The sequence below is a fragment of the Nothobranchius furzeri genome, chromosome 18 (genome assembly GCF_043380555.1).
Source record: "Nothobranchius furzeri strain GRZ-AD chromosome 18, NfurGRZ-RIMD1, whole genome shotgun sequence".
NCBI classification, from domain to species: domain Eukaryota; kingdom Metazoa; phylum Chordata; class Actinopteri; order Cyprinodontiformes; family Nothobranchiidae; genus Nothobranchius; species Nothobranchius furzeri.
In genome coordinates, this window is record NC_091758.1 from 8,904,958 (window position 1) to 8,918,123 (window position 13,166).

The window sequence follows — 13,166 nt, forward strand, 5'->3', positions numbered from 1 at the left end:
TGAGTGGATGGATGGATGGATGGATGAAATGATGGATGAATGGATGGAAGGATGGATGCTAGATGGATACATAGATGATGGGTGCATAAATAATTGATGGGAGGATGGAAGGGTGGATGGATGGATGGATGGATGGATGAAAGGATGGAAGGATGGATGGTTGGATGGATGGATGAAAGGATGAAATTATGGATGGTTTGATGGATGAAAGGATGATGGATGGATGAAAGGATAAGTGGATGGATGGATGGATGAAATGATGGATGGATGGATGAATGGATGGAAGGATGGATGCTAGATGGATACATAGATGATGGGTGCATAAATAATTGATGGGAGGATGGAAGGGTGGATGGATGGATGAAAGGATGGAAGGATGGATGGATGGATGGATGAAAGGATGGATGGAAGGATGAAATGATGGATGGATGGATGGATGGTTGGATGGATGAAAGGATGAAAGGATGAAATGATGGATGTTTTGATGGATGAAAGGATGATGGATGGATGAAAGGATGATGAATGAAAGGATGGATGGCTGGATGAAAGGATGATGGATGGATGAAAGGATGGATGGATGGATGAAAGGATGGATGGTTTGATGGATGAAAGGATGATGGATGAAAGGATGGATGAAATGATGGATGGATGGAGGGATGGATGGATGAAAGGATGGAAGGATGGATGCTATATGGATACATAGATGATGGCTGCATAAATAATGGATGGGAGGATGGAAGGGTGGATGGATGGATGGAAGTACACATAAATGACGGATGGATGGATGGATAAATAGATGGATGCATGGAAGGATACACAGATGATGGATACATAAACAGTATATGCATAGATGGATCAGTGGATGATCGTTAGATGTAGGGCTGCACAATATATCGAAAAATTATCGTCATCGGGATAACAGGACGTGCGATAGGCCCATCGCAAAGCACGTCAAAAATGGCGTTAAATGTTTGGTTCAAACATTTCCTTCCGTGTCATACATCAACTTTTTGTAAACCAGCTCTGTTTTTTTACGCGGAAGTATTATTTGACCAATCAAATGTAGCCCTTCTGATATGCGGCCAATCAGATGGGTCCGTTCACGTAATACGCCCACCCCCTACGTAGACCCCTAGGATGGAAACAGTGTTGCCAGATGTACGATAATTATCGTATTTGTACCATAATTTGGAGCTCTGTACGATGTACGATCAATAGTTTAAAAAATCCTCAAATGTACGATAATTTCACATTGCATCTAGTAACACCATCTTTTCCTGTGGCTTTCCCAAGTCAATTACATAATTTTAAACTGTTCTGAAGTCAGATTTCACCTCAGTGCTTACAGGTTCATAAATGTCTCCTACAAACTAATGAAAAAGAGAAGTTTGAAAATGATGTGAAAAACGCTGAAATCAAGCTATGTGGCTTTTTAGCCCAGCACAACATTGCAAGGAGAAGCACAGACCACTTAGTACAGGTGATTAAAGGCATTCTGCTGCGACAGACAGTGAATCAGATGTGGAGATCGAGATCAGCAACTAGGTGAGTAGGCTGCTGTGTCATTTATTGGGTCAGTTTTTCCACTGCTGTGATGTTTTGTTGCGTGCGTTTAACCTATGTAGAAATTACATAAATAGGACTGCGCAAATGTGCATACTGTGTCAATGCGTGGAGGTCGGAGTGGTGCCAACACACACTGCACGTTAATAAGCATTATATTACTGGTTTTAAAGATGTTTATTTAAACAGGGCAATATAAAACACCTTATTTGTTATATTATATTGGAGTGAGAAGTCGTTTATAGAACGTTATTATCAAATTTATAATGTACGATAATTTGTACTGAAAAACGATAATTTAAGCCTCTCTGTACGATATTGTGGGATTTTGGATCTGGCAACACTGGATGGAAAGCAACACCTGAACATTAGCGGTGCCGTTCCCTTGTTCGTCATGCTGGCTCAGAGCAACGAACATACTTTGTGCTGAGGTTTCTGGAATCAGCGCTGCTTTCAAACGTGAACGTGAGTCCGCTCGGTGTCGTTAAGCAGCTGATAATAACCAGGCTGACTCCGACACGTGCCGGTGAACCAACCCACTTCATGTTGCTAGTGTTCTACCGGGTGGTGATGTTAGCCCCAGGCTCCGGTTAGCTTCCAGCTAAAAGGCTACAGCACTCTCCTCCCAGTCCCAACCTGCTAAAGAGGGCCTGGAAAAGTTCCGCCACACATCAAAGGGATTTTTCATTTATGAGCTTTTATAACCTTGTTAATCAGGAGAGTTGATTTGCTGCTGCACATAAACTGTCAGTCAGAAGCTCTGCTAGCCGGTTATCTTAGAGGAGCTAGTTCAATTTGTTAGCTTGTTATCAGAATCATAGTTGCAGTTTCATCATCTGAGCTGCTTTTTAAGATCTAGGTAAACTTGTTCAATTTGGGGTTAAAAACAAACGTTTTCACATATTTTCCATGTAGTTTTTTGCCGGTTCCTCTTCTGAAAGGTAGACAATTGTTTTTCTCTTTCCCTCAGAAAATCTTAATGTTCTCCTAGTTTGGCCCAGTTCACTTCCCAATTACAGCAACAGCCTTATATCATAACCACATAAGTGGAGAAAATGCTCAGTAGCAATGAGAGAATTTGCTGTTGCATTGAAGTGATGTTAACTATTATTTAACATTTAAACTTACTTTTAGATTTTTATGTTCTTTATTCTAAAAACCCTGGTAAGGGATGTTTTTCTGTATTTGGAGCATCAGAAAAAGTTTTAAGGTGGTGGAGGTGATGTTTTAAAGTCACTGAAAAACTGCATGCATGCAGTTTGTTGTTTTGCTGCTAATACAGTAGCAGGTGCAGCTGCTAATACAGTAGCAGGTGCAGCTGCTAATACAGTAGCAGGTGCAGCCGCTAATACAGTAGCAGGTGCAGCCGCTAAAACAGTAGCAGGTGTAGCTGCTAATACAGTAGCGGGTGCAGCCGCTAATACAGTAGCGGGTGCAGCCGCTAATACAGTAGCAGGTGCAGCCGCTAATACAGTAGCAGGTGTAGCTGCTAGTACAGTAGCAGGTGTAGCTGCTAATACAGTAGCGGGTGTAGCCGCTAATACAGTAGCAGGTGCAGCCGCTAAAACAGTAGCAGGTGTAGCTGCTAGTACAGTAGCAGGTGTAGCTGCTAATACAGTAGCGGGTGCAGCCGCTAATACAGTAGCAGGTGCAGCTGCTAAAACAGTAGCAGGTGTAGCTGCTAATACAGTAGCGGGTGCAGCCGCTAATACAGTAGCGGGTGCAGCCGCTAATACAGTAGCAGGTGCAGCCGCTAATACAGTAGCAGGTGTAGCTGCTAGTACAGTAGCAGGTGTAGCTGCTAATACAGTAGCGGGTGCAGCCGCTAATACAGTAGCAGGTGCAGCTGCTAAAACAGTAGCAGGTGTAGCTGCTAGTACAGTAGCAGGTGTAGCTGCTAATACAGTAGCGGGTGCAGCCGCTAATACAGTAGCGGGTGCAGCCGCTAATACAGTAGCAGGTGCAGCCGCTAATACAGTAGCAGGTGCAGCTGCTAAAACAGTAGCAGGTGTAGCTGCTAGTACAGTAGCGGGTGCAGCCGCTAATACAGTAGCTGGTGCAGCCGCTAATACAGTAGCAGGTGCAGCCGCTAATACAGTAGCGGGTGCAGCTGCTAATACAGTAGCGGGTGCAGCTGCTAATACAGTAGCAGGTGCAGCTGCTAATACAGTAGCGGGTGCAGCTGCTAATACAGTAGCAGGTGTAGCTGCTAGTACAGTAGCAGGTGCAGCTGCTAATACAGTAGCAGGTGCAGCTGCATATTTTTGCAATAAAAATGTTATGTTGTAATGGAATTCATGCATTAGTTTTTGTTTGCGTTGAGCCCAGAGCAGACGTCACACGCCAGACGACATCAACACTGCATACTTTAGTATTTGTTCATTTATCGTGAGTAATATCGATATCGCAATATTAAGCACTGTTATCGAATATCGCAGGTTTTCCTAATATCGTGCAGCCCTAGTTAGATGGATGGATAGATGATAGATGGAAGGATGGAGGGATGGATAGAAGGAAGGATACATATATGATGGACAGATACTAGATGATGAATGGATGAAATAAAATTCTAATAAACTCAGTGTTAGATTTGGTTTCTGTGACCAACATCGTGTCTTTTCCACAGCTACATCCCTGCGGAGCAGTGGCCACTAGATACGGAGGATGCAGGTTCGTCAGTGGAGCCAATAGGTTACATAATCCCTGATCGAGTTGCCATGGAAACAGCCTTAGAGGGGTGAAAGGACAATAAAACCAAACCTAAAACGAACCACCCCAGAACAATGACAAAAGAAACCAAAAGGGAGGAGGAGAGCGAGTCCAACAAAGAAAAACCCAAACTTGTGCTTTTTGTGAGGCGAAGGCCTTTGCTGGTTCCACCGAAGATGTTTTTGTCTTTGGAACCAAAACCATTTTTGATCAACTGCATATTTTGTGCTGGTAAATACTTTCTGTGGATGCACAAACATCGCTGAACCTGTCGAGTTTGTGTTCTTTGTTTTTCTCACACACACTTTGGAATGTTTTTCTCGTTGGTGTAACTTGTAGAAGAAGCCGTCTGAAACCGTGTTATAGAAGGTGCATGTGGAACACAGCTAGTGTCAGTAGTGTGACTCTGGAAAAGGACACACTTCTAGTTTACCGTGACTGCAGTGTAGCTTCCTTTTCTTCTGCTGTTGTGTACTTTGGTGTGTAACTCAATGTTTGTTCATGCAGAATTTTCTACTCTTGGGCAACTTGTCAGCACAGCTGAGACGCAGCAGCTTGTGGCCTTTTCCTGAAGTGACTGTTATAATTCTTCTCTCTGTTTATCTGGTTATACTAAGGCTGAATGTACACAACAGGAAGTGGACCACAGCTGAAAGCTCAGCAAAAAGAAAAGCAGAAAGGTTTCTCTGGGTAAAAACAGCTGAAACTGGGAACATCAGGATTTAGTGCAAAAATCTACAAATCTACTTAGACTGAGAGACCACCGGAAGGCTCAGGAACCCTTTGCAGGTGTTTTGGATTCATCAGCTGATTAGCGTGGGACACTTTGAGGCTGGAATGTTCTCTAAAATAATGAAGATATTATATTTTTAATACCATCTAAGTGCTTAGCAGTGCAACCTGTACAATAATTAAAATTAGACACATACATTTTGATGGTCAAGTAAAACAATTTAGCTTTTCTTTGGGGTAAACGAGTAAAACTGAGAGTTAAACTGTTAAAACACAAAGCTTCAGAATGTTGATAAGTTATGTTCGATGTTTTTTAGAGTAAAAATAACTGTAAAATCTACTGCAGGCAAAAAGGAAATTTGCCCTAAAATAAATAAAAGACCAAACCCACAATTTACCGGTCGGTCTACGTTCCTACCCACACGGATGGTCACGAGCTTCGGGCAGGGACCAAAAGAACGAGATCCCAGACACAAGCGGCTGAAATTAGTTTTCTCCGCAGGGTGTCTGGGCTCTCCCTTAGAGATAGGGTGAGAAGCTTGGTCACCCGGGAGGGGCTCGGAGTAGGCACCTCTACATCGAGAGGAGCCAGTCGAGGTGGCTCAGGTAAGGATGTCTCCAGGTTGCCTCCCTGGTGAGATTTTCTGGGCACATCCAGCCGGGAGGGGAGCCAAAGGAAGATCCAGGACACGCTGGAGGGACCATGTCTCTCAGCTGGCCAGGGAACACTTTGGGATTCCCCCCGGAGGAGCTGGCCCAAGTGGCTGGGGAGAGGGAAGTCTGGGTGTCTCTGCTTAGGCTGCCAGTGATTTGCTCCACTCTGCCTCCAAATGGTTCTCTTTTCACGGGTCAGCGCCTTGGGCTTCCCGACAGGGTCATGGATGGCACTTTATAAATAAAGCTTTGATTGATTTTCATCTCACAGAAAGGAACAAATGTGCTAAGGTTTTGGCCTCCTCACCCAACGTGCGTCTGTTTTGGATGCCACTTTGTGTAAGTTCAGCCTTAGTGCCAGATGATCTAACCACTGCTAATGTGTCAGCTATCCTGTCTGTGGCTTGCACATGCATGAACACACTAACAGATGCTGAAGAGGCTCAGAATTAGGATCCTACAGAACTCGTCGGGCCGCAGACGAGCTAAATGCAAACCCAGTGACACAGAAAACAATCAACAGTTTATTATCAGGCAAAAACACACCATCTTTACACGTGGATCACCAAATAAAACAAACTTTACACACGTCCTGCTGTTTGTGTTGTTTTTTCAGAGCAGAGACGGACACTGAGGTGTCCCGTCCGTTCAGGATTTTCTGCAAAATGAAGCAAGTCTTGAAGTTGGGCTTCAAAAACGCATCCTCTTCTTGCCTGATGCAGGCGTCAAAGCCAATCAGTAGGGCCAAACAAGGTTTGAATTACAAGGGAGCTAAGTGGAGCCTGGCTCCCCTAAAATGGTGATGGGCTCCCCGAAAGCCATCAATGGACACTCCAAGGGGGGAGACCTCCACTCGCTGTCACAGAGCCCTGTTTACACCCCCCACCCCCACCCAAACCCCCCGATCTCATGAAGAATGGTACTGATCTAGTAACAAAATACGCTATTCTTTAGATGCCTGCCTTTTACAAATACACTGGAACCTAAAGTAAACTTTAGGTTAAAGTCGATTTTGTGGCTCTATATCAAATATACTCAGTAGGGGAGGTAGTAAATGTCTTTTATTTCTAAAGGTTGCAGACCCCTGAAATTCACACATTTACATTCAATACATGAAGTGTTGAAAGTTCAAGTAAACCCTGAAACTACACAGGTGTGTAGCCACATGTGTTTAAAGTTGAACTAAATCATTTATTGTTGTGTTCGACACGCTAGAAACATGTTTTCAGCTGTTTCAGTATTGACCAATTTCTAAAAGGTCATTTCTCAGTAAAACCTTAATAAACGTCCCCTTTTAACTCGATGTTGAATGATTCCACGTGAATGAAATAACAATCCCGTCCACAATAACATAAGGAAGTAAAAGCCAGGATGTAAACAACTCAGCTGCAGCGTGATTGGTTCTGAGCTACAAATCCTGATTATTTCTAATAATTCACCAGAAAGTGACCAGTATGATCATCAAGACCTCTCTGACAGACCTGAGACGTCACCATGGCCCAAACAGTTATACAGCATAAACAAACGGTCTATAAACATAAATATATATTAACGGTCGCACATTTCCAAGCGAAACTGACTTAGAAGAAAACAAAAATCCAGCCAGGTGAAGTTTAGATTTATCTGCAGATCTTAGCTTATTTATTGTGCAGTTCTGATGAAACCAGATATTAAATACTAGGATGACGTCAGCATCACCAACGGGGTCACAACAACTAGGGAGCAGAATTCGATAAAGTTGTTGAAGAATGAAATCTTGGTGTCAGTCAGATATATAAAGATAATTTAGCTTGTAAATAAAAAAAATCTGCATCTTGTTTCCATTATTCTTCACAGCAATGCTTTATTATAGTAACGTGGTGAAGTAATAATCTGAGATTTGCAGGAATAAACCAGAAACTGGTAGCCTAGTGAACTAGACCAAATTCTTGCTTTGCAAAGTTTGTTCTAACGCTCCACTGGAACCTCCGCAGCCCCTACCAGGACTCTGGCTGGCCAATCACAGCTCTCTAGAGGGGTTTCAAACACATAAAGAGCTATGATTGGTCCATAATGGTGGGCCAATCATAGTGCTCTATCTGCTTAGTGAATAAATCACAGAGCTTTATCCGCTTTGTGGGCCAATCAGGGCGCTCTATATGCCTGGTGGGTGGGATGATGCAACAGAGTGAAACAAGATGGCGACAGCTTGTTTGAAATGGCTTTTACATCCGTGTTGGACGATTAGAACTTGGGCTTCATTAGAATCAGGAGCAGGTGGATGTGTTTAAGAGCTTTTTTTTTTTTAGAAAAAAATGATGTTTTCTCCTTCTTCAACTGTGGACCGCCTCATTTACCGATAGCTGTCACATTCACTGTCCAGTAGCATGCGGAGATCATTTGAAAGACAACGGTAGAACCCGCCCCACAACCCAGAGCCGTCAATGGAGCGTGGCCAGACTGAATAACACATTTATTTAGTCTGGCTTGCCAGGCTAAGAATCTGGCATTTGGAACTGTGTCTGTTTCCAAAATGAATTACTTAAACCATTTTGCAGAATTAACATTGTAATATAAAAAGTCTTGTCCCTGCAAATAAATAACAATAAACAAATACATTTTATATCTTTACATCAGAGAACAGTCTAAATATGACAACAACAACAACAACAACAACAACAACAAGTCTTAATTCGTGTAGAAAAGGATCCATGAAGAGGTCACAGCTTTCTGTGAAGACCAGCGGCAGTGTTAGCATTCTCCGTGCTTTGGTAAAAACTTTTTTATCGTTTATTGTGGGTTTAAAAAATATGGATATAAAACTAAATCTTCACTTCTGTGGTATTTATTGCATCTTTCCAGAAACGAACCCATTTCACGGCTTCTTCTTTACAATAATAAATAAACATCTTCATGTACAGGGATATGTGGAGTGAAGAACGCCCAGGAGGAGCCGTTCACGTGGGCGGAGGGCCGTTGGTGTAGCTCAGCATCGGGTAGAAGGAGCGAGCAAAGTTGTTGGACAGCGTGCAGCTGTGATCGCCATCGGACAGCGGCGCCAGGCAGATCAGAACCAGCAGCAGCAGGAAGAGCAGCTGGAGCGGGAAGGCAGCGCGGAAAAGCCGGCAGAGGAGAGGCCGGTGGGGGGGTGCTTCCTCCAGGCTTCTGCACACACGTTACAAAGAAGACAAGGCGTCTGAAATCCATTTATTCTTTCAGCTGGATTCGTTTCTTCCACTAATGATGAAGGGATTAGATTCAGGTGATGTCAAATCTAGCTCCTTAAAGATAAACGCTGGTCAAAAGTGCACTTTTCCAACCTTAATTATGTAAAACACACCAACCCCGTCTGTCTGCCAGAGATCCATTGAGTGAGTGTTTCTGTTTGCCGACTAGGAAACACGTAAACAACGAGGACATACCTTTTATGTGCTGGTTGTCTGACCGTAGCTCTCTGGGATTCAGCATCCTAAAAGATAATCAAGTTCACAAGTCGTCATTCTAAAGTCACATCTTGTATTTCTAATGCAGTAAAAGAAATTCAGTGTGACAATAAAGACAACGAACATCGCACTGCTACCATCAGAAATGAACTAAACTTTGAGATGACATCATTGAGACTACAATCGGAGCCCTTCCATGATTACAATCTACCTGAATCCTCCTAAAGGCTCACGTCACGGCTCGGCCACTGCGGTCATCGCCGGCTAGCAGCGCCTACACCACGCTCATGACACTCCAGACTCTTTTCATGTGGAATGACCTACCAAGCTCTACTAGAACAGGGGCTTCATGTCGATTCTCAAGAAACTCCTGAAGACCCTGCTCTTCAGAGAGCATCTTCTAAGCTAGCACCCTCCCTGCACCCGTCCCCCCTTCTACTGTCCACTCCTTGTTCGCTTCCCTCTGTGATCGATTATGCTGCCTCGCTGCCACCTAGGACTGACTGAAAGGTATTTGTTGTTATCCTCAAGAGCGACCTGCTGCTTCGCCGTCACCTGTAAGTGGCTTTGGACAAAAGCGTCTGCTACACACAAACATGAACATGATGCCTACATGCATACAGATGGAATCGAATTACTCAGAGTCCCTCTTTGCCATGAAAATGAAACAAAAGTTCTAGTGGTCAGCATCAGGACCACCTCCTGGAGCTAATCCAGCCGTGAATCAGAACTCCACCAGGTGTGAGACCATCTGTGTGAGGTGAGGAGAAGACTTGGAGGACAGTCTGGTACTAAGAAACTGATCAGGGACAGACTGATGTTCTGCTGAAGGTCCAGGAAAGGCTGAAAGCATCTTGAGATCATTCATGTGTTTGTGTGTGTGTGTGTGTGTGTGTGTGTGTGTGTGTGTGTGTGTGTGTGTCTGTGTGTGTCTGTGTGTGAGAGAGTAAACTGACAGTTTAGCCTCCGAACGGCCATGAATAAAGAATGGTACCTAAACATCCTCCCAGAGGATCTCCTCCAACCAAGTTTGGAGATGAACAACGTCTTCTTCAGCATGATGGAGCACCGGGCCAGAAGGATAAAGTCAGAACTAAGTGGATCAGGACCAGAAAATGAACATGTTGGGTCCAGGTCCAGGAAACCCCCTCAGACCTTAATCCTACTGAGAACTTTGGGATAATCTTCCAGAGGCGGGAGGACGACCACAAACCCACACCAGTGATGAAGATGAGCTCCAGTCAGGATCTCCCTGGACTGGGTGTGAGCTGGTGTCATGCAAATGAACTCTTTTTGATTCATAACCAGTCTAAACATCTGGACAGTTTTGGTGGTCAGGTTGTAAACTAGACTCAACAGCAGAATTTGGTTTGACGTGTGTGTTCACTCAAGGTTTCGGTACGCTGTGGTCACTCTATAAGCCACAGGGACCACTTCAACCCCGAGCGCTGCTGCCTACCTTGTGAGGCAGCAGAGGTGACCCGAGTGTTTCCAGACCAGCGCCGAGCAGCTCAGAGCCAGTCGAGCAGGTCTCCTGTAATACAGAACACCCGTTAAACCCGTTGAGTCGCCAGCTGCAGCTCAACCACCGTCAGGACCGTTGGTACCTGCTGGACTTACAGAGTCAGCCTTCAGCACAGAACCCATCAGAGTGTAATGAGCAGTATCTGGCTGATGCTGCGTCTCATTTACACTCAAACAGAAATGTTCACACTAATCATGGCAGATCATCAGATACGACATCAGTTTCTTTAACTCTATAAAAAACAACATGGACTTAATAATGTCCTTTCTATTATTGATCTTAAACGCCAACATTTACACACACACACACACACACACACACACACACACACACACACACACACACACACGCGCACACATGCACACACACACACACACATGCACACACACACACACGCACACACATACACACACACAGACTGGGCGCTGTTTACACTCAACAGCTTGCTAGAAATCGTTCTACAGTTTCCAGGATCATTAGATACGACATCAGTTTCTTTAACTCTATAAAAAACAACATGGACTTAATAATGTCCTTTCTATTGTTGATCTTAAACGCCAACATTTACACACACACACGCACGTGCACACACGCACAAACCACACACACACACACACACACACACACACGCACGCACGCACGCACGCACGCACACACACATGCACACACACACACACGCACACACATACACACACACAGACTGGGCGCTGTTTACACTCAACAGCTTGCTAGAAATCGTTCTACAGTTTCCAGGATCATTAGATACGACATCAGTTTCTTTAACTCTATAAAAAACAAAATGGACTTAATAATGTCCTTTCTATTATTGATCTTAAACGCCAACATTTACACACACACACGCACGTGCACACACGCACAAACCACACACACACACACACACGCACGCACGCACGCACGCACACACGCACGCACGCACACACACACGCACGCACGCACACACACACACACACACACACACACACGCACGCACGCACGCACACACGCACACACGCACGCACGCACGCACACACACGCAAGCACACGCAAACACACACACACACACACGCACACAGACACACACGCACACACACACGCACACACACACACGCACGCACACACACACACACAGACACACACGCACACACACAAGCACACACGCACGCACGCACGCACGCACGCACGCACACACACGCACACAGACACACACACGCGCACACACACACACACACACACGCACACACGCACACAGACTAGGCGCTGCTTGCTAGAAATCGTTCTACAGTTTCCAGGAAACCTTTGAGAAATGAGAGGAAATATTTCAACGTTCAGGTTGAAGTCTGAAAAGATAACCAGTTAAAACCGGCTGAACTGGCATCTCTGTTAAAAAGCAGCTGATGTACCTGACTGACCACTTTTCCCGGCAGTGAAAGCAAAGCAGCTGCCACTTGTTGCGACAACAGGTCAAGTTTGGTGCTGATGACGTGGACTTTCTCTTTGGCCTCCACACTTTGTTCTCCTGCAGCCGACAGCAGGAGCTGGGAGGTGATCTCCTGCAGCGAGCACACCTGGCGAACTCTCCCCCTCAGCTCCTCCTGAAGATCCTGCAGCAGGAGGCGACAGAGAGCATCGGGCTCAAATAACAGCTGTGACCTCGGAGCAGCTAGTCCACCATCAGCGTAACAGTCCCACCAAAACAAAATAAACCATCAGACTTAACAACAGAATCCAGTCACAGGAAGGTAAGTACACCCTTCATCAGCTCGAGCACAATTAAAAATAAGAAATCACAATTGTGTAAAATATTTTACAACCAACCTGCAAACTGTAAACTTGTGTCCTAAAGCCTCCAGATTAGGATTATTAATGAAGCCTGCCATATCCGGCCTTTCCGTGGGGCGCTGAGGTCATTTATCGTATAATTACACAATAAAACATCATAAAGTCGTTATATTACAACTGATTTAATGTTTCAGGCTCTGAGGAGTTTTAACTCCTACAAGAAAATAAAGAAAAGAGGGCATTTTAAAATGTGAGTTAATGAGTAAGTGGGGATTATAAATGGTATAAATAATGAAATATGTGTTAATGTAGTGATGAACGTTTCATTTTAGTGTGGCAGTGATCTCCATCAGCTGGGTTTGCTGCAGGACCAAGAACGTGCTGTAGGTGCTCGCCTTCCTGCTTCATCATCTCCTTTTGCCGTAAACGTGCACAAACCCACACACGCTGGTCCAGATGGCCTCAGATGAACACCTTTTTAATGCTACTTAGTGAATTATTAAGCATTAATAAAAAAAAGGATGCATTTGTTAATGTTCCCAGCATGATTAGATGTCTTTAAGGTCAGGACACAAGTCCAGGGCGGGGGTGTCTGTTTAGTAATGTATTACTTAGAAGAAGAAGAAGAAGAAGAAGAAGAAGAAGAAGAAGAAGAAGAAAATATCATTTCTACAGCTCCTCTCAAGATAAAAATCACGAGGCGCTTCACAAAAACAAAAAATGTAAAAATATTAAAAATAATTTAGAAAATGATTAAAAATATATTTAAAATGAGCAAAAAA

General features: G+C 44.2%; 2 protein-coding genes across 7 annotated transcripts in view; one reads left to right on the forward strand and one right to left on the reverse strand.

The window, feature by feature from the left end:
* Positions 1-6,249, forward strand: part of esr2b (estrogen receptor 2b) — an 81,566-nt gene extending 75,317 nt beyond the window's left edge. For all 3 annotated transcript variants that reach the window (XM_015969056.3, XM_015969055.3, XM_015969057.3), the window contains one exon: positions 4,190-6,249. In XM_015969056.3, coding sequence (XP_015824542.3) covers positions 4,190-4,304 — 115 coding nt within the window. In that variant the 3' untranslated portion in view covers positions 4,305-6,249. The remainder of the gene's footprint in view (positions 1-4,189) is intronic.
* A 452-nt stretch (positions 6,250-6,701) lies between these two features.
* The window catches only part of LOC107391651 (nesprin-2), an 81,979-nt gene continuing 75,514 nt past the window's right edge, over positions 6,702-13,166 (reverse strand). For all 4 annotated transcript variants that reach the window (XM_054742058.2, XM_054742059.2, XM_054742060.2 and 1 more), the window contains 4 exons: positions 12,006-12,206; positions 10,540-10,614; positions 9,060-9,106; positions 6,702-8,802 (listed from right to left, as the gene is read on the reverse strand). In XM_054742058.2, coding sequence (XP_054598033.2) covers positions 8,595-8,802; positions 9,060-9,106; positions 10,540-10,614; positions 12,006-12,206 — 531 coding nt within the window. In that variant the 3' untranslated portion in view covers positions 6,702-8,594. The remainder of the gene's footprint in view (positions 8,803-9,059; positions 9,107-10,539; positions 10,615-12,005; positions 12,207-13,166) is intronic.